Here is a 21,731-nt window from a genome sequence, read left to right as displayed (position 1 = left end):
AAATACGCTAGATTTTTTATGCCATACAGTGAATGCAGTGAATATTTTGGGAAACAGTGAGCGGTGTAGAATATCGTCCGCCATTGTTGTGCAAAAATATTTTGCCACCATTTTAGCATAACTCTTTGCCTCAATGTCAAATGTAATGCTCACCTTCGAAATAGAAATCATTTTCATGGACCTTCAAGAGTTTACCTTCTAAGTCAAAGCATATTTATGCCACTATTTTAGTCAATTACGACACTTTGCATAAAATTTCGCACGTTCCTGTCATAATATGTTCTAGATTTTTGGGCTGGAAAACTGACAGGCTGTCTTCATAAAAACCTGAATATATTATTTAGGTTGAAAAATATTCCATTTCAATGAAACAAGAAATGGTGCATTCCATACATAACCATTTTTGTTGCAAACATTACAGTGTAACTGTGAGCTAACACTGCCCAACAAAGTGAAAACATCGATGCCAGTTAAACCTTTATCATGTGCGGACATATCGAGCTGCACTCTAGTAATACCACATTGCATTTGTCCACAAATTTTTCACACAGCAGAAATGCAACCAGATCTTGGGGAATAATTTTTAATTGTGCGGTTCTGGTTGCTGCTCATATAAATGTTAATTACCCTAACTTACGTAAACGACTACTGATATACAGAATGAACACTTGGCATATTTCTCCAAACCAACAAACAAAACATCTGCCCACTGTTGTGACACTAGTGAGGGAATGCAACCACACACAGTATTACTCTTGAAGGCACAGAGCTGAGCAGTGCAAAGAGTGATGCTAGAAATCATTTTCTGGGGGGTGGGGGTGCTAAAAGTCACACAAATGGCAAATGAAAGAGTGCCAGTGCTGTGGAGTTTTAAAGTACAGGACACAAATAAAAGGCATTAGTACTACAACAAACAGTCAGTATGTCAAGACCTGTTTTTGGCAGCAGGTTTAACAAAATACTCATGGGAAGCAACCAACAACACACAGGAAGAAATAGAATGGAATCTGAAAACACACTGAAAGATTTCTCGCCACAGTGCAGTGAATGTTTCTAAAAGCACATCAGCTGAACAGCTTATAATGAATCGCAGCAATTACAACACTGACATCAGTGGTGACTGACCCAATAGCCTTCTTGTCATTAACACCCAATGAAAATATGACAAGGCTAGCTTCAGTAACATGTGCAGCTTACAAAGAAGCTAACTCAAACCACAATTTCAGCACAAGTGCTATTCTGACAAAATGGCTGAATATAGTGAGGACACAATATTCCACAAAATATGCCATTTGCATGCAACACAGGAACAGTGATCTGTCAAGTGACACCAGTTCTTCAAATTTTTTGTTCAAAAAACGTAATTCTTAAAGCCTAAATACAAAAGCAAGCCACGTAATCTTGAGGCTCAACTTTTGTTCTCCCCACTCATACGTTTTGCTAGCACTATTACAATGCCAAATTGAAAACACAACACATCTGCAGCTTTCAATTTTGACATTAAGCAAACAAAGGTGCAGTGATATTAGGCAGTACTGCAAAAACCATTTTAAAAAATTTAGGGGCAATCAATTGGAGTTATGTGGAGGGTATGCGATAGCCTTTGCTTTTCATTTGCCAATGTATTTTATTAATAATAATAATTTTAAAGAAAGGAAATGGTGCAGTATCTGTCTCATATATCCTTGAACACCTGAACTGTGCCGTAAGGGAAGGGATAGAGGAGGGAGTGAAAGAAGAAAGATGTGGCGTAGTGGAGGGCTCCAGAATAATTTCGAGCACCTGGGGATCTTCAACGCGCACTGACATCGCACACCACACAGGCGCCTTAGCGCTTTGCCGCCATAAAAACGCAGCTGCCGCAGTCGGGATCGAACCCCAGACACCCGGTTCAGTAGCCGAGCGCCCCAACCACTGAGCCACCACGGCGGGGCAATGTATTCCATTCCGATTCTATTTTTTCACTCACCAACACTCCAATTCTGATTGCATTCCAATTACGCAAACCCTGTCACAATATTATAATGCAACAATGCCATCTCTTTAAAAACACAAGTACACTTGGGACAATAAAATTCAACAGACAGTCAGGCCACCCTTTTTTTCCCCAATCTTCATCATAATTCTGAGACCAAGTACCAGCAATAAATATATTAGACATACTGCTGTTGAATGCCTTTCTTCAATGGGAAGTGATGCCACCCCATATGCCAGATTATTTTTTTTTTCGTTCACGTAAGTCTGGAAGTCCAATATACTTGTGGCTCTGGAAGAAGAAATGAAATAGCCCAGCACCAGTGCAGTACAACGGCATGTCAGCGCGCCATTCAGGCAAAGAGCGCGTCAACATTAAAGAATGGCCGCAAATCAAACTAGCTACCGACATAGCTTAAAAAGGAACACTTGTCATAGGTCACCTAGCTAGCATGCTGCCAGCTGTTTGTCGACAGGACAGCTACCAAAATGCGTTCCAAAGGGCACCAGGGAACTCAGCTGTTCCTTTAGTGTCCTGGCTCTTTGTGATGTTTTAAACTGCACTTAACTGAGAACGCCTTAGAGCACAAGTCACAATGAATTGGTTTTTCATGCCTGTGGGACCGCACGTGCACCATAAGGGTTAGCTTTTGTTCAAAGGCCATGGGGCACAACTGGCACTAGAAAGGCTTCTCACCAGTGTGAATGCAGACGTGTCTTACCACGTTATCTTTTCTAGAAAAGGCACTGTCACAAAAGCTGCAACGGTATGGACGATCACCTGTATGGGTGCGCAGGTGTCTGACCATGCTGTTCCTTGTCGCGAACGCGCAATCACAGTTACTGCAATGATATGGGCGATCGCCTGTGTGGGTGCGAATATGCACTACGAGGTCAGATCTCTTCTGGAAAATCTTGCCGCAGTGGGTGCACTGTTGAATCTGCTTGCCTGTGGGCTTGTCCCAGTGAGTACTCAAGCTTGTACTAATGGATGGCACACTGTGGTTGGCAGGGTGCTTTTCATCAGGTGGACTTTGTCCAGGAAACACGCCAACGTTGTGGTCTGCCATGACTGATCCTGCATTTCAAAACCAGAGTACTTTCATCAAAACCTCAGGCTCAAGATGCCACAGCTTACTTGCAACTAGAGAACAAAAGCCATATTTAGTATGCAGAGTCTAGGCCCTTTAGTCGAGAACTGTCCAGTGGAAGTAAATCTTCAAACTTTTTGGATTCATTTAAGGGACATGGCAACATAGCAAAGAAATAATTTCCAGCAACTTCGATGCACAATTATTAGGAGTCTGCGAATATTTATATTGTAAATATGAATAAAAAATTTTAAGATATAAATAAGCAAACATTGCACAGACTTCTTTTTAAAAAAAAAGTGTATATCCTTTGCAACTAAAAGATAAAACACTATACTGACTCAGCACTATAGAATAAAAAATGGTGTGCAGAGAAGTGTATATTGTATGATTAGACAGCATTAACCCAGGTTTTTAATAATTTCGTGATTTCCAGCTCTGATCTTTTTTATATGTAAAGGAGGAGAGATCAAGCTAACAGAAACAGTACTGTAAAGTATGCCACAGGTGATGTGATCACGCAACATGAGAAACAAAATGAAATCAATGAATTCATATGAAGCAACAATTAAAGGTAACTTTATGGGTAGCAAAACCTAATTAATTTGAATTTCCAGGGACTGGAAGAAACTACCGATTTATCCAACGGTTGAGTTTATAAAACGCCCCCTCCCACATTACTGATAAAAAAAATTGTGGTAAATCCTTGTGAGGAGGCTCACAGTGCAAACAGTGATAAGCCCGTGACAAATGTGCAGTTTCGGCGTACTGGAAGAACAACACAGACACAATGTTCCCCTAATTTCCTCACAAATCAGTTTTCCTTTTCCATATTATTATTATGTTAAGTTGCAGAAGTATTTCTCACATGTTGTGAGGCATATTTTGGGAATATTTTCTGGATGCAATAACTGCTAGGACCTGATTCGTCCAATCTGTTGGTCCAGTTGGATCCAGTGAGGTTCAATTGGTCGGGTGGCTAAAAACACAGCTAGAACCAATTCGAAGATCCAAATGAAACCAGTTCGAATGTCCAATTGGATCAAAAGAAAATTCCCAACCTTTTTTTTCTGACTGTGGTTAGTGTAGCAGGGGGCGGTAGAAAGTTAGATGGCCTGATGAGATTCAGAAGTTTGCGGGCATACAGTGGGCACAGCTGGCAAAGGACAGGGATAATTGGAGAGACACGGCAGAGGCCTTTGGCCTGCAGTGGGCGTAGTCAGGCTGCTGCTGCTGATGAAAAGATGTGTTCTCATTCTGTGATAGTTTGAAGCAGGTGGTCACCGATCATGTTCTCAGATCGTGTGATGTGACCAGCCCACCTGCAGAAATTTGCTAAACATCCAAGACAAGCGGTGCCCGCGTGATAACGGTCGACCCGATGAATGACAGAAACAAATTCCATTGCACAGTTTAGCTGACACCTTAAACTTAATGTTTGGATAATTTGCCCAGATATTTTGGTTCTGCCATGAATGGATTAATGAAAGTCAGCACAATATTCGACTGCTGCTAATTAAATATTTCAAAACTTTCAAAAATAAAAAACTCAGATACTAAATTCTCGAACTGAGTATGAGCCGAATAACAAACATGTTCAATTCGATATAGAAACTTCGAATATTTACACTCGCACCTTTATTTTCAATATCGACATCTTCTCATAAGTCTGCATCTGACGCAACTTCAAGGCCTCAAACCGTTCCGACTCATTGCTGTCACTAGAGTACCAGTTTAGAACTAAGGTATCCAAACAAGCAAATGAAAGCACGCATGAAGTACTCTTGCGAGAGCTATTATTAATATTGATATAGAAGATGGTTTATGGTATGGGGGAGTTTAATGTCCCAAAGCAACTTAGGCTATCAGAGACGCTCTAGTGAAGGGCTTCGGAACTATCGACCACCTGGGGTTCTTTAACGTGCACTGACATCGCATAGTACACGCATTAATAAACAAGAGGCATACACCAAACTCTTTTTGTTAATTTTATATGACTGGCTTGAGACGGTTCTCAAAGCCTGCTGCAAAGGGTTCCATATATATAGGTAGCAGCCATTTTCAGCAAAAAAATTCACAGCAGTAGTAAAAACAGACACAAATTTAATGTGCGCACATGAATGAACTGTGACTGGAGGGATTAAAAGGTGCACAGTTGTGAAGTGAAATTTCCTTCTTTTAATTCTGCATACAGTTCGCATTTCACCTGGCAAAAAGCTCATGTTACCGGCAGACCATAAGAGTGCAAAACCCTCCTATCTCAAAGCTGGTTCATACCTCGTCGCATACCAAACTAACATACACTTAGTAATAGACATAAACATAGTTTCCATGTTCAGACACAAAATTTTTTAAAGTAACACGTAAAGATAAGGAAGATTTTTAAAAATTACAGGTAAAGATGAGAAAGCTACAGTTCATTCTGCAAACAGACATGTGCTGTTAACACAAACCGAAAAGTGGAATTGACATCAAGGTTTGAGTTAAACTCATGTAGCAACAGATACTGTTTAGCCAGCTAGTGTCAGCAGTGTCATACACATAAAAAATATCATCAGACTTCTATGTGCACTTCGAATAAGCAACCAATTATGGCTTTCGCTCAAGAGCAGGTAAAACAGAACAGGTTAAAGTTCAACACCGAAAATCTGCTTGAACAGTAATAAAAGCTGTTGCTGTAGCTTTGGTAGAGATACTTCATAATAAGGTCTCAGACATGACTAAAGCAAAAACAAGAAGCAGCAGAGAAAATAAACAAAATAATCAGAAATGTGCATGGTACTGTAACAACAAAGTCAAGTAAGGCAAGACATTTCCAAAAACTAAAAGCCCTTTAGCACCAGAAACGAGATCAAGGATGGTTCACCACACATACATCCATTCAATGGCTACTCACTGCACAGAATGTATTACTTTAACTGCACCTTATTAATTCAGCAAATATCTTGAAATATTACGGAAAAAAATATTCTGCTTGCTCTATCAAATGACAACAAGGTGACCTGCATACTTATATCCTTATTTATGCTTAGGCCATCTTGCTCATGGTAAACAATAACCATCATTGATGTCCCAGTATCTGTGCTCTCAATAAACGTGTTATTATCTACCCCACTTTGTCCGTATAGACCACAGACTAAAGTTTGTAAACAAGCTATTTTACAGGCTATGAACATCAGGCAATTGAGTCTATGAGGGTTGGGAAGATTTGTAATTGCAGGTTTCATCTGGTAGCATATATTCCTTGGCTCGTTGATATTACCCTGCAAAATTAACAGAGAAAAGCAGCGGAAGTAAAATAAAAACTGTAATGCCCAAAGCGGCTATGTTAGTATGCTTCCTTTATATATGACTGCACTTTGGACAACACATAAAAAGAACTCAAGACCATTCATTACATAAAGAAGCAAAAGATATGAAAGAATCTGGACAAGAAAAATATGCAAACAGGCACTGTGCTTAACATACAACTACCTAGCTTATAGTATGGTTGGAAATCAGTGCCTAGAGCCGCCCTAGGCTGCAGCTCACTTTTGAAGGTCAGTGGCTGCAAATCGGGATTTTGGAGCTGGGAAACAGTGAGGCTTCATTTCTGCCAAAACATGGTACCTATTAGTTTTGAATAATTTGTCACGTGCGGTTCTTTGATGTGCATTGACACCACACCGATAACTTCTTTGCATTCAACTTCTGTCGAAAAGCTGCCGTAGTAGCCAGGATTTTATTCCACAACATTGCACTCGGTAGCCAAACGCCACAGCCACTTAGCCATCGCGACAGTTTGCATGAATATGTACGTTTTATCGCATACCACACCATCTCTAATAAGGTACATACTAGCAGGAAGACAGGACACTATGAACAAACATGTACGGCATGAACAGAGTGAAACAAGTCAAATGTGTTTCTTTGTTGCATCCAGTCCTCTTCGCGCAAGTACGTACCTTATTAGAAATGAACCCGCTCACCCAAACAGAAGTATTAAAGGGGCTGTGAAGGGTGCTCTAATAAAGTTGTGGCATGCATGTGATATTAAAGCACGTCACTGCACGAATAGTGTTTCGCAAGGCATATTTAAATGCGCTTTGTAGAGGCTGAGTTATCTGTAGTTAAAATTTGAATTTCAGCGTCTTCGCGCCTTTTCTTCTCCTCTCGTCACTTTTTGCACGCTGGAAGGTAGGCGCTCCTTCCCGACCCCCTGCTAAGAGCAGAGCTTCCCGACCCGCCGGAGCCAAGCGGCTTATTGGCCGCGGCCACGGTAGCTGCCTGAAGTCTGCAAGCATCTAACCAATGGCCACCTCTCACCTTGTCTACGCAGATGCGGGGGATGCAGGAGGGCGCTAGGATGAAAAAGTCGGAGGGAAGGGCTCGCCAACTTTGACGCGTGATTGTGGGTCGCCTGCTGCGTGTAGAAGAGTATTATTTGGCTCTTGTTTTCATGGCAACACAGTGCAGTGATGAAGCGCGTTAATGTGCTCTCCTCGGAAGACGTTTCGGAGCCCCTTTAATACCACAGCAATACCCGAAAAAAATGACCAGATCTTCTATTTAGCTTAAAAAATAGTGTGAATGCCATATCTCGCCTCAAAAGACGACACAGTGTTAAGGTGATGACTAGAAGGATGTGAAGTGAATCATTTGAAAAATTGTAGGAAACTGGTCACAATGTACTCAGCATGTCAGGCAAGCATTGTCAGATTTTTTTTGTCCAGGGAATAAATTTTTCCACAGTAATTATTTGAAACTGAATGGGAATCAATGCACAAAGTATTGAGGAATTTTCAAAACATAGTTCAAATTTTGTCAAGCAGAAATGGGAGATGCTTAAACATAGAAAAATGGTGAAGCATAAAGTGCCACAATAATGATCTGGTATCTCTCCGTTTACTATTTTTTATCCCTGTCTGCTACAATGTGGAATAGCAACTCGCTCTAAAATACACTTTAACCTTCCGACACGTTAAGGGCACGATTGCGTATAAAGCGAACTCTTAGCTTTTGCAGAGAGTGGGCAGCATCTAACAGTGACTTCTTTGTTTCAGGTGAATTTCGAATCCTTCAAGTTACAAATAAGCTAGATTGTTTATGCCACATAGTGAATGCAGTAAATATTATTTCACAAAACAGTGAGTGTGGTAGGAAGCCATTTGCCATTTTTCTGCGTACATAATTTGCGGCCAGCTGTAAAACGATTTGTTTACTCTCAATGTCAAGCGTAACGTGCACTTTTGAAAAAGAAATTACTTCCACGACCCTTTGGATGTTTACTTTACAAGTCGCAGCTTATCTACGATGCTGTTTTCAATTACGACACTTTGTATACAATTTCTCACATTTCCGCAATAAACACCCAGTGCTTTGCACAGAAAAACTAACAAATTGTCTTTCTTAGGGCATGAACATACTATTTAGGCTGAAAAATATATAATTCTGATGAAAACAAAAAATAGCACACCAAAGGGACACATGAGACAATTTGAAGCCGACCCAAATAGATACATCACCACACTCTACCGACATAAAAAATAGGTGTCACAACTAGCAGCCGTCTTTGCAAGCAAACATGCAGTGCATCAAGAAAATTTTTTTCATGTGGATCGCTGAGGATACACTGCCATTCACTTATGAAAAGAAACGGCGGATCTGTTTTGATCCTGACATCTTGAGTTTGGATCAGGTGGAGGGAACATTTTTCATCCAATTTTCTTGGCAATAAATGCATTTTTTTCCTGGTGGAGAAACATCAGTACAGCAAGAAAAAGCCACATAATCATTTTTATTGCAATCAATACAGCGCAACTGTGAGCTAAACTTGCCCGATAAAAGAAAGACAATTATGTCAGATGAACCTTTATGACCAGCATACATGTCAAACAAGATTAGAGCTGCTCTCTAGAAATGCCGCACTGTGTTTTTCCACAAGTGTTTCAGACAACAGTAATGCAACCACTTTGGGGAATAGTTTTTAAGTAGGCAGTTCTAATTGCTGCCCATCCAATTGTTACCAATCCTAACTCATGTAAGTGACTCCTGATGCAAAGAATGAAAGCATCTTTCTCCAAGCCAACCAACAAAACAATTGTTCACTGTTGTGTCAGTAGTGAGGGAATGCAACCACACAGAATAGTAATCGTGCAGGCACAGAGCTGACTAATGCAGCTAGTGATGCCACAAATCATGGGGAGGGCTAAAACCTACACAGATTGGAAACCAAAGAGTACCAATGGTTTTCAGTTTTAAAGTACAGAGCATAAATACAGAAAAAAAGCACTGCAAACAGCCAAAATGTTGAGACCACTTTTTGACACCAGGTGCAACAAAATATTCATAGGAAGGAACAAAGAACACACAAGAAGAAATAAAACGCAATCTGAAGACACACCGATAGACTTCTCGCTGCCACGAAGTGATTGTTTCTACAAGCACATCGGCTGAACAGCCTATGATGAATCAAAGAAATTACAGCAACACTGGCATCAGTGGTGACAAACCCAATAGCCTTCTTGTCATAAACACCTTGAGAAAATGCAACAAGGCTAGCTTCCATAATATGTACACCTTACGAAGAAGCTAACTCAAAGCACAATTCCAGCACTACTGCTACTCCGACAAAAAGGCTGAAAATAGGCCACGATATTCCACAAAATATGCCATTTGCATGCAGCACAGAGAGAGCACTCTGACAAGTGATACCAGTGCAGTGAACCTCTTTCAATGTTTTTGGTTAAAAAAAAGTAGTTCTTAAAACCAAAAAACAAAGCTAGCCATGCAATCTTTTGTTCTCTTCTCTCATACATTCTGCTAGAACTAGAATGCCGCACTGAAAAAATCACACAGCAGCATGTTTTCTTTTGACGTTATGCAAATAGAGCTGCTGCAATGGGAATCTGTAAATTGATAAAACATTTAATAAACACAAGTGTGCTTAGGGCAATAAATCCCAATAAACAATAAGGCCAGATTTTCTTCTTCTGATGCTGTAGTTAAGGGCTCTGGTAATGTCGACCACCTGGGGTCCTTTAAACATGCACCGACATCGCACAGTACACATGCCTTCAACATTTCGCCTCCACTGAAATGTGGCTGTCGCAGCCGGGATCAAACCTGCATGTTTCGGGACAGTAGTCGAGTACCATGTTAGGATAGAAGACTTCTCATAGGTCATTTAGCTAGCATGCTGTTATCTGGTTGCCAACAGGATAGCTACCAAAACGTGTTCCAAAGGGCACCATGGAACAATGCTATTCCTTTAGTGTCTTGTCTCTTTGTGGTGTTTTAAACTACACTTAGCTGAGAACGCCTTTGAGCACAAGTCACACTGGAATGGTTTTTCACCCCTGTGCGACCGCACGTGTGCCACAAGGGTTGCCTTTTGTGCAAAGGCCATGGGGCACAGCTGACACTGGAATGGCTTCTCACCAGTGTGGATGCGGACGTGCTTTACCAGGTGGTGCCTTTCTACAAATGCATTGCCACAGTGGTCACAACGGTACGGACGATCACCCGTATGGGTGCGCAGGTGTCTGACCAGGCTGTTCTTATAAGCAAATGTGCTATCACAGTCACTGCAATGATACGGGCGGTCGCCTGTGTGGGTGCGAATGTGCTCCACTAGGTGTGATCTCTTCTTGAAAACGTTGCCGCAGGGGGTGCACTGGTGAATCTGCTTGCCTGTGGGCTTGTCCCGGTGAGTATTCACGCTTGTACTAGTGGATGGCACACTGTGGTTGAGAAGGCACTTTTCATCAGGTGGACTTTGTCCAGGAAACACGCCAAAGTTGTGGTCTGCCATGACTGATCCTGCATTTCAAAACCAGAGCATTTTCATTAAAACCTAGGGCCCAAGATGCCAGAGCTTGTTTATAACTAAGGAACAAATGCCAAGTTTAGTATTAACCAAATAAAATAATATTTATTTTTCAGAAAACATCTGGATGCTGAGTTTAGGCCCTTCGGTCGAGAAGAACTGACCAGTGGAAGTAAATCTTTAAACTTTTTGGATTTATGCTAGAAACATGGCAACATGGCAAAGAAATAATTCCCACCAACCCAAATGCACAATTAGGAGTCTGCAAATATTGAATATGAATAAAAATTTTTTATGAAATATTAATAAACAAACATTAGACAGAGTTCTTTTTAAAAAAAGTGTAAAGCCTTTGCAAACAAAATATAGAACACTATACTGACTCAGCATGATACAAAATAAAATGGTGTGCACAGAAATGTAGTGTTTGATTAGACAGCATTAACCTAGTTTTTTAACAATTTCTGTGTGATTTACAGCTCTGAACTTTTTATATGTAAAAGAGGAGATGAAAGTTATGGACACAGTGAAAAAAAAAAATATATTGAATTTTTTAAAATGAAAATCGTCGCTTTTTGACTCACATCTCCCCTTAGCAATCTGCAACAGGTGATTTGATCATGAAAAATATCAACAGAAAGACACATCAAAAATACCAACACACATCTATGTCCAACTACAATAAAACAGATTATAACGTGTACTTTGAATTAGCAACCAATTACGGCTTTCACTCAAGATCAGGTAAAACAGAACAGGTTAAAATTCAACACCGAATATCTGGCTGAGCACTAATAAAAGCTGTTACTGCAGCTTTGGTACAGATTCTATGCTCATAATGCCTCAAACATGATTGAAGCAAAAAAAAAAACAAGAAACAACAGATTAAATGAACAAAATAATGAGAAATGCACTCGCATGACATTGTAACAAGAAAGACAAGAAAGTCAGGACATTTCCAAAAACTGAAGGCCCTTTAGCACCAGAAGCGAGATCTCAAGAATGGTTGACCAAAGGCACATGCATTCAATGGCTACTCAATGCACAGAATGTATTACTTTTGCTGCACCTTATTCTTTCTGCAAATATCTTGAAAGATTATGGAAAAAAAATGTTCTGCATGCACTGTGCTCCATCAAATGATAACAAGGTGACCTGCATACGTATACCCTTCTTTATGCTTAGACCATGCTGCCCATGGTATCAAACAATAACCATCATTGATGCCCCAGTATCTGTGCTCTCGATAGATGGGGCAATATGCACCCCATTTTGTCCATATACACCATGCACAGAGGTGCATGCAACAAGCTATTTTACAGATTATGAACATTAGGCCATTGAGTCTACGAGAAAAGGTATGGAAGATTTCTTCCTGTGGTAGCATATATCGCTTGGCTTATTGATATTAGCCTGCAAAATTAAGCAGAGAAAAGCAGTGGAAGTAAAGTACAAACTGCAGTACTGCAAGAAGCCATGCAAAAATGCTTGCTTTAGAAATGACTGCACAACAAACAACACGCAAAAACTACTCTGGATTCACCATTATTTCTCGATGGAAAAAGATAGGAAAGATAACGGACAATAAAAAAAAGTACTACAGGCGTCTTGCTTATGATATGCCTATGTAGCTTTGACCATGACAATTGCTGTATGCTTAAGTGCAATGCCACATATTGCATCTTCTACAATGCTCGTAATTTAGGCCTTAGTGATTGGGGACGTTGGATATGAAGACCGATTTGGTTTTCCTGCAGAGTTTCACCCCTTTGGATCACTGAATATACTATTCTACAGAATGTGAGCAATAAGCTATATGCATTTGCGTATAGGTTGACTGCAGTTGATTTGAAACATTCTTCCAGCATCTTGTCTTCTCAGCATTGGTTATAATGCCTGCAAAATAAAGAACAGCAAATTAGCTCATGCAGAAGCAAAGCTTCAAAGCCATAGCAGCATTCTTTGTGTATTCCAATACTCAAGTTCATAGTGAACTTGGAAGAAGAAGGGATCTTTCTGTACTCAAGGTTCAAAAAAGACAAGGCCTGATGTATTGTGCTTTGCATGCCAACCCAAGACAATGATTACCCAGGATGTATTTGAATGGCCAAGAACACTGAAACACTTAGAAATGTTAATGTTCACAAAAGTTGTTCGGAAAGGTGCTTTGCCGACAGCAGGTGCTTCTTGGCTTGTCTGCACTGTCTTGTAAAATAGGCAGAGCAAAGCAGCATAAGCCTCACACATTGCCGCAAGCAGAGGTGCTTCCAGCATAAACAATCAATTTTTTAGTCATGTCCAAGAGATTCGGTACAAGCATATTCATTTGGTACAGAGGAACTCTTCACTTTCAAAACCGCTCAGTGACAGACTGAAACCTGTGCCCGGTCTTAATGTTTTTCAGTGTCAACACCTGATTGGCGCTGTATTCTTCCAAGTAGAGACTGCTGACAATAAAGCATTACCAAAACAACACTTATGGTACTCATTGTATCAGACAGTTCTTCCTCGAAGTCAGACCACTCTATCGAATTCTGCCCTGCAGTCCCTATGCTTCCTAATCTAGAGTTTCAGCGCACGCACAGTAACCTAACTCAAGAAGGTATTTACAGGAAAGACGAAGTGTGGGTGGGATGCATGCATTTAGAAAAAAAAAGTCTCCAGCTTTCCCATCTGCAGGCGAGAAGATAACAGTGATATTATAACCAGAGCCCAATTGCAGCCACTAAAATCACTGGATGTCTGAGGTTCATACATCCAACACGAGTGCTTATAGACTGCAGTGTTCGAATAGTGCCACTTCATGGTGCACAACTTGCTTGGTTTACCTAGAAAGAAGTCAAGTGCAATGCCAACTGCAACAATGCCAGTGAAGAGACTCATACTCTCATTCTGCTCATAAATAAGGAGCACTGCCACATTAATCAGTGGTGAGGCCAATACGGTACTTTAGTTGAATGCAGTAAAACTGCTAAGGCACCAGCATGAAAACAACATTACAGTAGCCCTCGCAGTCTTACTCAAAACATGAAACAGCTCCACTGTCTTTAAGGAAAGAGTGCATACACCAGTGGAAAGGTACACATGTAGACAGGACACACTCACTGTCAGGCCAATGAGGCCACTTTGTTGCCTCCTCAACACTTTTCTTGCAAGAAACGCCTTTGAGAGGCACCCATAGATTTAAAGCAAGGGGTTTCTTTGCTAGAGTGTTGGTACTTATTTCATGCCAGCAGCTAAGCTGGAAAAGAAGTCAGAACTAATTAGAGAAGTGGATGCACATTGTGACCAAATTAAAAGGTACAAAACACCGGTAGCAGACCAACAGAGCACCAGTGTGTGTGAGGTAAGGCCAGAAAAAAAGAGGAAGTTTTTATGCAAGCCGTCTGCCACCTATACACTACCGTAGCGCATATGTTCATTCCTGAATTCACTCTGCAATGTCAACAGGACTGGTATTAAATCAATTCATGTAAGCAAAGCATCTGCTTCTGTGCACCACAGTGCGTCCCCCAAAACAATAACTTAAGCCAAAATTTTGGACTGCCTAGAGCAACAAGTTCTACCCGCAAAGCAAGCAAGCAGGTCCGCAGGAGCACCAGAGAAAGCTTGAAAAGGGCACTTTCTTTAGGTGTCATCACATTAATACAAAAACACAGCCTGGCTTGAGCTAGAATGACACATCGTGAGTGACAATTACATCACCTTTCAGGGTTTGACAAAAGCAGTAAAAAAAAAAGGGTAACACTTTATTTGCATGGCAACTTAAATGTGTAGTACAAAACACAAGGAAAAGAATTCCAACTACAGAGCATGGAACGACAGGCACTCTTGATAAGACCGACAACTAAATTTTAGGCATCAAATTTTTTTTCACCACAACAAAAAGCTTACTGTCTAAGCTGTTCGACTACGCAATGGTTTTGCAACAAATGCGATAAAAACTTTTTACCAAGAATTTTTCAAACAGTCGATGAGCGTGTTTCATGTGCCTCTATGCTAAAAACCATGATCAGCAAGCGTGAGAACTGCGCACCTGAAAAAAAATTATGAACTAAAACTGACATAGTTACAGCCATCAAACATTAATTAGGCAGTTTCAGTATAGCATAGCGACCATTTCAGTCTCCACACCCAGAGCGGTTATGGTACAGTGATGTGTACCTCGTTGTTGGAAATTTCAGTGGAACATGGTTACCATGTCAACCAAGAAATATAGAGCACTGTGGCACCATCTAGGAATAAAAGTTGAAAGCACAACATTAGTGATGCAAAAATTGAAAACTGAAAAATGGTTTCTGAGGAAACGAAATGCACAGTTATTGTCTCACTTATGTCATGGGCACACAGACCACATCACAAGGGAAGGGAAGAATGTGAGAGTGAAAGAAGAAAGAGCTGCCATAGTCCTCTCCAGAATAATTTTGACCACTCGGCGATCTTTAATGTGCACTGACATTGCACAGTACATGAGCACTTCTGCCTTTCACTTCCATGGAAACGTGGCTGCTGCAGCGAGGTTCGATCCCGGGAACGGCGGCTTAACCAGTTTTTTGACATCTTCAATACGCCAACACATTATTGAGGAGAGTTTGCTCACAACTGAAATGCCAAGCCTTCTTGAGTCAAGTGGTCTATTGTACAATGGTTCTGCTTCACAGAACTTCCTGACAACTATGCACGACTCTCAGTCAGACACTCTATGGGCAAAATTTTCTATGAGAATGACATCTTCACTGATTCGGCAGCAGCCGTCATTAGGTCTCAAGCTCAAAGTGAAGGATTGAAACCTGATTCCTTTGTACTGTGGGAGTCTACAGCTTGAAGGGAGAGTTCCCACATCATCATTTTCTAGCAAGAATTCCCGTGGCCACCTTTCAAAGTAACTTTGCTGTGCTTTTGAGGCACGTTTTTCCTCTAAGCGATTATATATCTGATTCAATGCACGACCAGGTTTACGAAGAAGTTTTTTGATTGCCTGTATGTTCTTCTCAAAAGAAAATGCAGGAAAAGAGTCAAGCGTTCCATACAAACGAACGTCTGCTGCTAGATGCAACAAACAGTGAACGTTGTACGATACCTCCTCCTGTTCATTAAGTCTACCAAAGCATTTCACAAAATGCTGAAGAAGTGTTTCTGCAGAGTCTGCATACTGTTGGCAAAGTGATGGAGTGCTGAGAATTGTTGCAGCTGCATGCAAAGTCAGAAAATTCAAAAGCATGGGACTTGGCAGTGACTCCCTTAGCACTAGTGGGCCAGTGTAATGCAGAAAAAGCCTACACTCTGTAGCCTTCCAGCGGTCTTTCTCATCCAGAGTCCTAGGTTTCCTAGCGAACTCAAGTGGAACACAACCCTCAAGGGCGACACCTTTGGCTATTTCTTTACGATCTGTGGGACCAAGGTGGACTGTCAGTGGCCTCGCAAACCACAGGTTTATCAGCTTACGAAATACACCAAGGTACAGCAAATGCATGGGATCAAGTGGCATGTTGCTCACACAGTCAATAGGAAGTTCCGTCAACAATGACACACCGTGGTGGTGCTCAAAATCTTCCTGTTTCCGGAATGACTTATCAGTTCTTAGCGTCGATTCTGAGGTAGGAAAAAACATCTCATTGAAACTGCCTTCTGCAGTACATTTAGGGCACACTGCGTAGCCAGCATGTCCTTTTGTCAAGAATATAAATGCGCGCACAGGTGCGTCGCAGATAAAGCTTCTCATTTCAACCTTAACCAGTTTGCCAGAGATCATTAGACCTACCCGAGCTAAATTTTTTAGCTTGAGAACAAAAGGACGAAGGAATTCATTGGCAGAGTTTGGCTTTGCAGGGCCCAGAAAAGCACCAACGATCACCGGCTCTGGTAATTTATGGGCGGCACTAAGTTGAATCTGGCATTGGATTGGCCAGAGCTGCAGACGGGAGCTCTTTGACAAAGGCATGCCATCTATGTTGAAAGGCCAACAACCTGTGGCGGGTGCTTAGCGGGACACAGAACATATCCTCCAAGCCATTCTTAAGCCCGAAATTGCAGTAGTGTCCAGGAGGCAATTCAGTAACGCCAGCTATAACTGCAGTTCTACGAGGAGTTTTAAGTCGCGTTCGTGCGTCTGTTGGCAAATCAGAAAAGCAGCTGTGACCTCTCAAAAGACGCAGCAAGTCCGTTAGAGAGCGATGGGATATGTTGTGTTCAAGTGGCGCCCAACCAACCAGCCGAGAACGAAACTCGTCAACGGTTCCAACGCTTTCAATCGTCGGGACGTCGTGTCCCAATTCTTGGGAAGCAGCGACCAGTGCACACTGAGAAGTGCCACTCGCCACGCTGCTCATTATGTCGGCATCGCTAGAGTCACTTGAGCCTGCAGCGTGCTCCGAAGGGAAGTCGAGGCGACCGTACGAAGAATCAGCAGCTTGCTCAAAACGCTGGCGCAAGGGTCGTCTGCCGAACCGCTGGCACCGCTTGCACTGTCGCAAGGGAGTGCAAATTAAGTAGTCGGCATCACTCGCTTCGCGCCGAGTTTCGCCATCCGGTTCACCTGAATGACTCTGAATTGAGCTCGTAAAGTGAGTCCGCAAAGAGCTCGGCACTTCCGATGCTTGGAAAAGCGCCTGAACTTCTAACCGGGCTTTGTTCCGAACAGACCGCGTTTTGCTTAGTTTTGGCATCGCAACAAAACCGTGCTACTCAGCAGACACACCAATTATCCTTCGTGGGCATCTACAATCAACCTACACCGCTACATAAAGACAAGGATAGTCTTAAATAGTTCGGCACAAATCGTCCGATGCTGCAACAAAGAAGCAAGGTCTAAGCCTTTTCAATCAAACGTTAGTCAACTGACAGCAAACGGCGGCACGGCATGCCGAACACATGGAAAGAAACCGCTATGCAAACGGGGCCATCACACATACTTTTGATGGATGTCGAGCCATATGTGGAGTGCAGAAACGGTAGAACACGCAAAAATATTGTGTGGTAGGCCGCCAGAACCCAACAAACCGACAACTTCAGCGCTACCGCTGGCAAAGCTAAAGCAGCTAAAGCTGAGCTACCGCGCCGAGTCGAAGACCGCGCTACCACACAACATGCGGAGCAGCGAGTACTACTGGTACTACTATGTACCAATAGGGGCCGTTAGGTGAGGCTGGCATGAGTTTTACCTGTTGTGGCTTTTTGTGCTCATACATAACCTTTCAGGCCAGAAAATATGTTTGTGTTGTCTTTCTCATGCACCATTTATGCAAAAAAAGAGTGATTGAAGTTTTTTTTTTCGTGTCTGTGTGGACACGTGACAAACTCGCGCGGCCACGGGTGCCGAATGGCCTGCGCATGTCGCGGCCAGGCCCGTCGTCTGCTACGGTATGCACTTCGCTCAACACGCCTTTCGATAACTGCCTTCACTGTAAAGCTGTTTCTCTAGATTGCCTATTTCGATCAACTCAGTTTGCAAGCAAATGCACCGCACGTATGCTTAAGAATTTTGGAATATGCAGGAATTAAGCTTCCGATTCGCAAGAAATGCACAGGTAACAGTATACTTTACAACTTAATAGCAAAGCGGCGGAAGACCCGTTAATAACGCAGTAGCACTACTAGCCGCATTCCTGCATATTCAGCCTCATGACCGAGTGTATGTTTTGCCGAAACCAATAATTAAGGAGGAAGTTTAGGAAAGGAAAAGTGTGCGCGAGCGCCGCTCTAGAACACGTGCGGCGTAGCACGTGACTTTTTTTGCATGCCTCTCGCGCATTCCTCTAGGTCACCCGGTCACAACACCGCCACTACCTCGTGGTTACATCACAAACGATGGGAATGTTTCGCATTATCAATGTTCCGCATTATCGCCAAAAAGCTCTTTAATTGCCCATGGAAAACCTTAATAAATTAATTCCATATGACATGCGTCTTAGGATTCAGGCTTTTCTTATGTTCGAATGCGGCACTAAAGCTGCCAGAGATATATGGGATATATTAATTGATAGTTTGTGCGTCCAATATCTGTGTTTGTTGGACATACATTAGAACATAACTTGCGCATCGAATGAATGAATGAAAAACTTTATTGGTTCCTTTAGGAAGTAGCGGTAGAGGACGAAGTCTTCATCTTGAAGCTTGGGTCCTCCTTGGCCGTGGGTGGGCCCCTAGTCCAGGGCTCCACTGAGTCAGGCCACCTCGCTTGCGTGTGCTATGAGGGCCCTTTGGACCCCTAGCTCGCAGCTGGTGAGCCGGCTCTCCCATTGCTCCGCACTTGGTGTTTTGTGTTTGTGGAATGCTTGATTTCTTCCGCACTCCCATGTGACATGATATAGTGTTGGTTTTGCTCCGCAACACGGACAGGTGGCGCTATACTGTGTGGGGAACATCTTGTTTAATATGTATAAGATTGGGAAGGAGCCTGTTTGCAGTCTTCGCCATCCTGTGGCTTCCTCCTTGGATAATGCTTTATGTGGTGGGGGGTATTGGAATCTTAGCCCCTTATATAGGTTTAATAATTCCGAATAGCTGTCCCCGCAATTAATCTGGGGCCCCTCCGGGGGTAATGACGTTCCTGTTCGGCTGGGCATTCCTCGAGCTAGGTTGTCTGCCCCTTCGTTGCCCCTGATCCCTGCGTGACTCGGTATCCAGATTATGTAGTGTATTGGTCGTCCCTCAGGGAGCAGAGCTCTACTGAGGATCTTGAGTGCCGTGCTGCTAATTCTGCCTCTAGTATAGTTCCGGCACGCCTCTTGTGAATCCGTTAAGATGTTAAGGGATCTCCCTGTCCTATATCCTTCATTCGCTGCCAGGGCGACAGCAATCTCCTCTGCCTCCGTTATGTTAGATACTTCGGCTGTGAGGCTTGTGATGTGTTCTCCGTGGTAATTTACAACTACTGCTACCGCGCTATTTTTGTGTGCTTGGGGGTATAGGGAGGCATCAGTGTAGACTGTGTTGTCCCGATGCCCCATGTTCCTCTCATAAAATTCTGCCCTAACCTGTCTCCTGTTAGCATGGAGATTTGGATCCATATTTCGGAGGATAGGTAGTATGCATAGCTTCTTTCTTAGCGGGTCCGGTATTGCGGCCCTCCTATTTTGTGGCTTTTCTATTTCCCGACCTAGCTTTGTCAGGAGCGCACTTCCAGTCGTTGTGTTGCTAAGTCTTGGTATTTGTGGCTTGAGCTGGCACACTCTTAATTCTTCGAAGGTGTTACTGATTCCGAGTTGCATGAGCTTGTCGTTGGATGTATTTCTTGGGGGATGAAGAGCTGTTTTGTATGCCTTCCGGAATATTGTCTCCGCTTGCTCCTTCTCTGCTTTGATAGTCACATGGTACGGTAATGAATATGTTACCCGGATGACCACTAGGCTGTTGACTAGCCTGAGTGTGTCCTCCTCCATCATGCCATACCTCTTGTGCGCTACTCTGCTGATCATCCGGCTTACTTATCCTGCCGCTTTGCTTAGCAGTCTGAGTTTATGACTGCACTTCCGGCTTCCTTGCAGCCACATGCCGAGGATTCTGATCATCTTTTGTTCAGGGATGTTCCGGCCCTCTAGTTTTATTTCGAGTGGAGCATCCGTAGGGTGCCTACCCACTCTGAGGAGCTCAGGTTTTTCCGTGGAGCATTTAAGTCCTCTTTGTTTTGTGTATTATTCAATGCAGGTGGCAGCCTCTTGTAGCGCCTCCTGCTTCTCCCCCAGTGAGCCTTGGGTGGTCCAGATGGTGAAATCGTCTGCGTACATTGCATGACTAATCCCCTGGACTTGGCTGAGTTTCTTGACGAGGTTGACCATCGCTATGTTAAAGAGTATTGGCGAGATTACTGAGCCTTGCGGAGTGCCCTTGCATGGCGTTTGAAAGGTGTCACTTCGCAGGTCTCCTAGGCCTACCGTCGCTGTTCTGTCCATGAGGAAGCTTCTAACGTAGTCATGGACCTTCTTCCCGCAGTTGGTGGTGTTAAGTCCTTCCATAATGGCGGCATGGGATACGTTGTCAAAGGCCTCTTTAATATCGATGGCCATGACAACGTTCTCCCCGTTCTTTGGCATTGTTTCGAGTACCTCTTCTTTTAGTTGTAGCAAGATGTCTTGGGTTGATAAATTTGCCCTGAATCCGAACATGGTGTTGGGGTACCATTCTCCGTCTTCTAGATGCGTTTGTATTCGTCGGGTTACTATTCTCCCGTACAGCTTGCCTAGGCATGATGTTAGCGAGATCGGTCTGAGGTTTTCAATTTGGAGTTTCTTGCCGGGCTTGGGGATCATGACGACTACGGCGTGTTTCCACTCCGCTGGGACCGTCCCTTCTTCCCATTGTTTGTTTAGGTATAGGGTGAGTTGGCTGATTGCTTCGTCGCTTAAATTTCGGATTAACGAGTTATGAATCTTGTCCGCCACTGCTGCCGAATTTTTCGTTGTTGCCCTTATGGCCTCGACGACCTCTTCTCTTGTGATGGGTCTGTCCGTGGTTGGGTTTTCTTCGCCCTGGTAGTCGCCTTGGTAGCCGTCTACCTGGTCCTACCCGTAGCAATTCTCTCGTACTGCCTGGAGCAGCTGTTCTTCTGTACCTTCGTACTGGTGAATTAGCCTTTGGATGGATTTGCTGCTTCCCGCCTTGCGTTTGCTCGGATCTATGAGTGTTCTGAAGATCTGCCACGTTCTAGCCGTGCTGAGGGTGCCATTCAGCGAGGTACTTGCTGCCACCCTTGTCTTGCCAGCTGCGTTGCATATTCCTCTGCTTGCCTGGTGATTTCGGCAATCTTCTTCTTTAGCTTTCTGTTTAGCTTTTGGCGCTTCCACCACTTGGTCAGTCCTCGTCTTGCCTCCCAGAGCCTGAGAAGTCGCTTGTCCACTTCTGGTGCTTGTTCTGTTCGATCC

At 43.0% G+C, this 21,731-nt stretch overlaps 1 protein-coding gene across 1 annotated transcript in view; it reads right to left on the bottom strand.

Annotated features, from left to right (window-relative positions):
- Nucleotides 1-798: 798 nt before the first annotated feature.
- The window catches only part of LOC144112605 (uncharacterized), a 49,795-nt gene continuing 28,862 nt past the window's right edge, over nt 799-21,731 (bottom strand). The window contains exons 3-5 of the mRNA XM_077645402.1: nt 12,843-12,851; nt 1,808-1,889; nt 799-821 (exon numbers count right to left, since the gene is read on the bottom strand). Coding sequence (XP_077501528.1) covers nt 799-821; nt 1,808-1,889; nt 12,843-12,851 — 114 coding nt within the window. The remainder of the gene's footprint in view (nt 822-1,807; nt 1,890-12,842; nt 12,852-21,731) is intronic.

Source organism: Amblyomma americanum, unplaced genomic scaffold (genome assembly GCF_052857255.1).
Source record: "Amblyomma americanum isolate KBUSLIRL-KWMA unplaced genomic scaffold, ASM5285725v1 scaffold_428, whole genome shotgun sequence".
NCBI lineage: Eukaryota > Metazoa > Arthropoda > Arachnida > Ixodida > Ixodidae > Amblyomma > Amblyomma americanum.
This window is presented reverse-complemented; position numbering and strand designations above follow the sequence as displayed.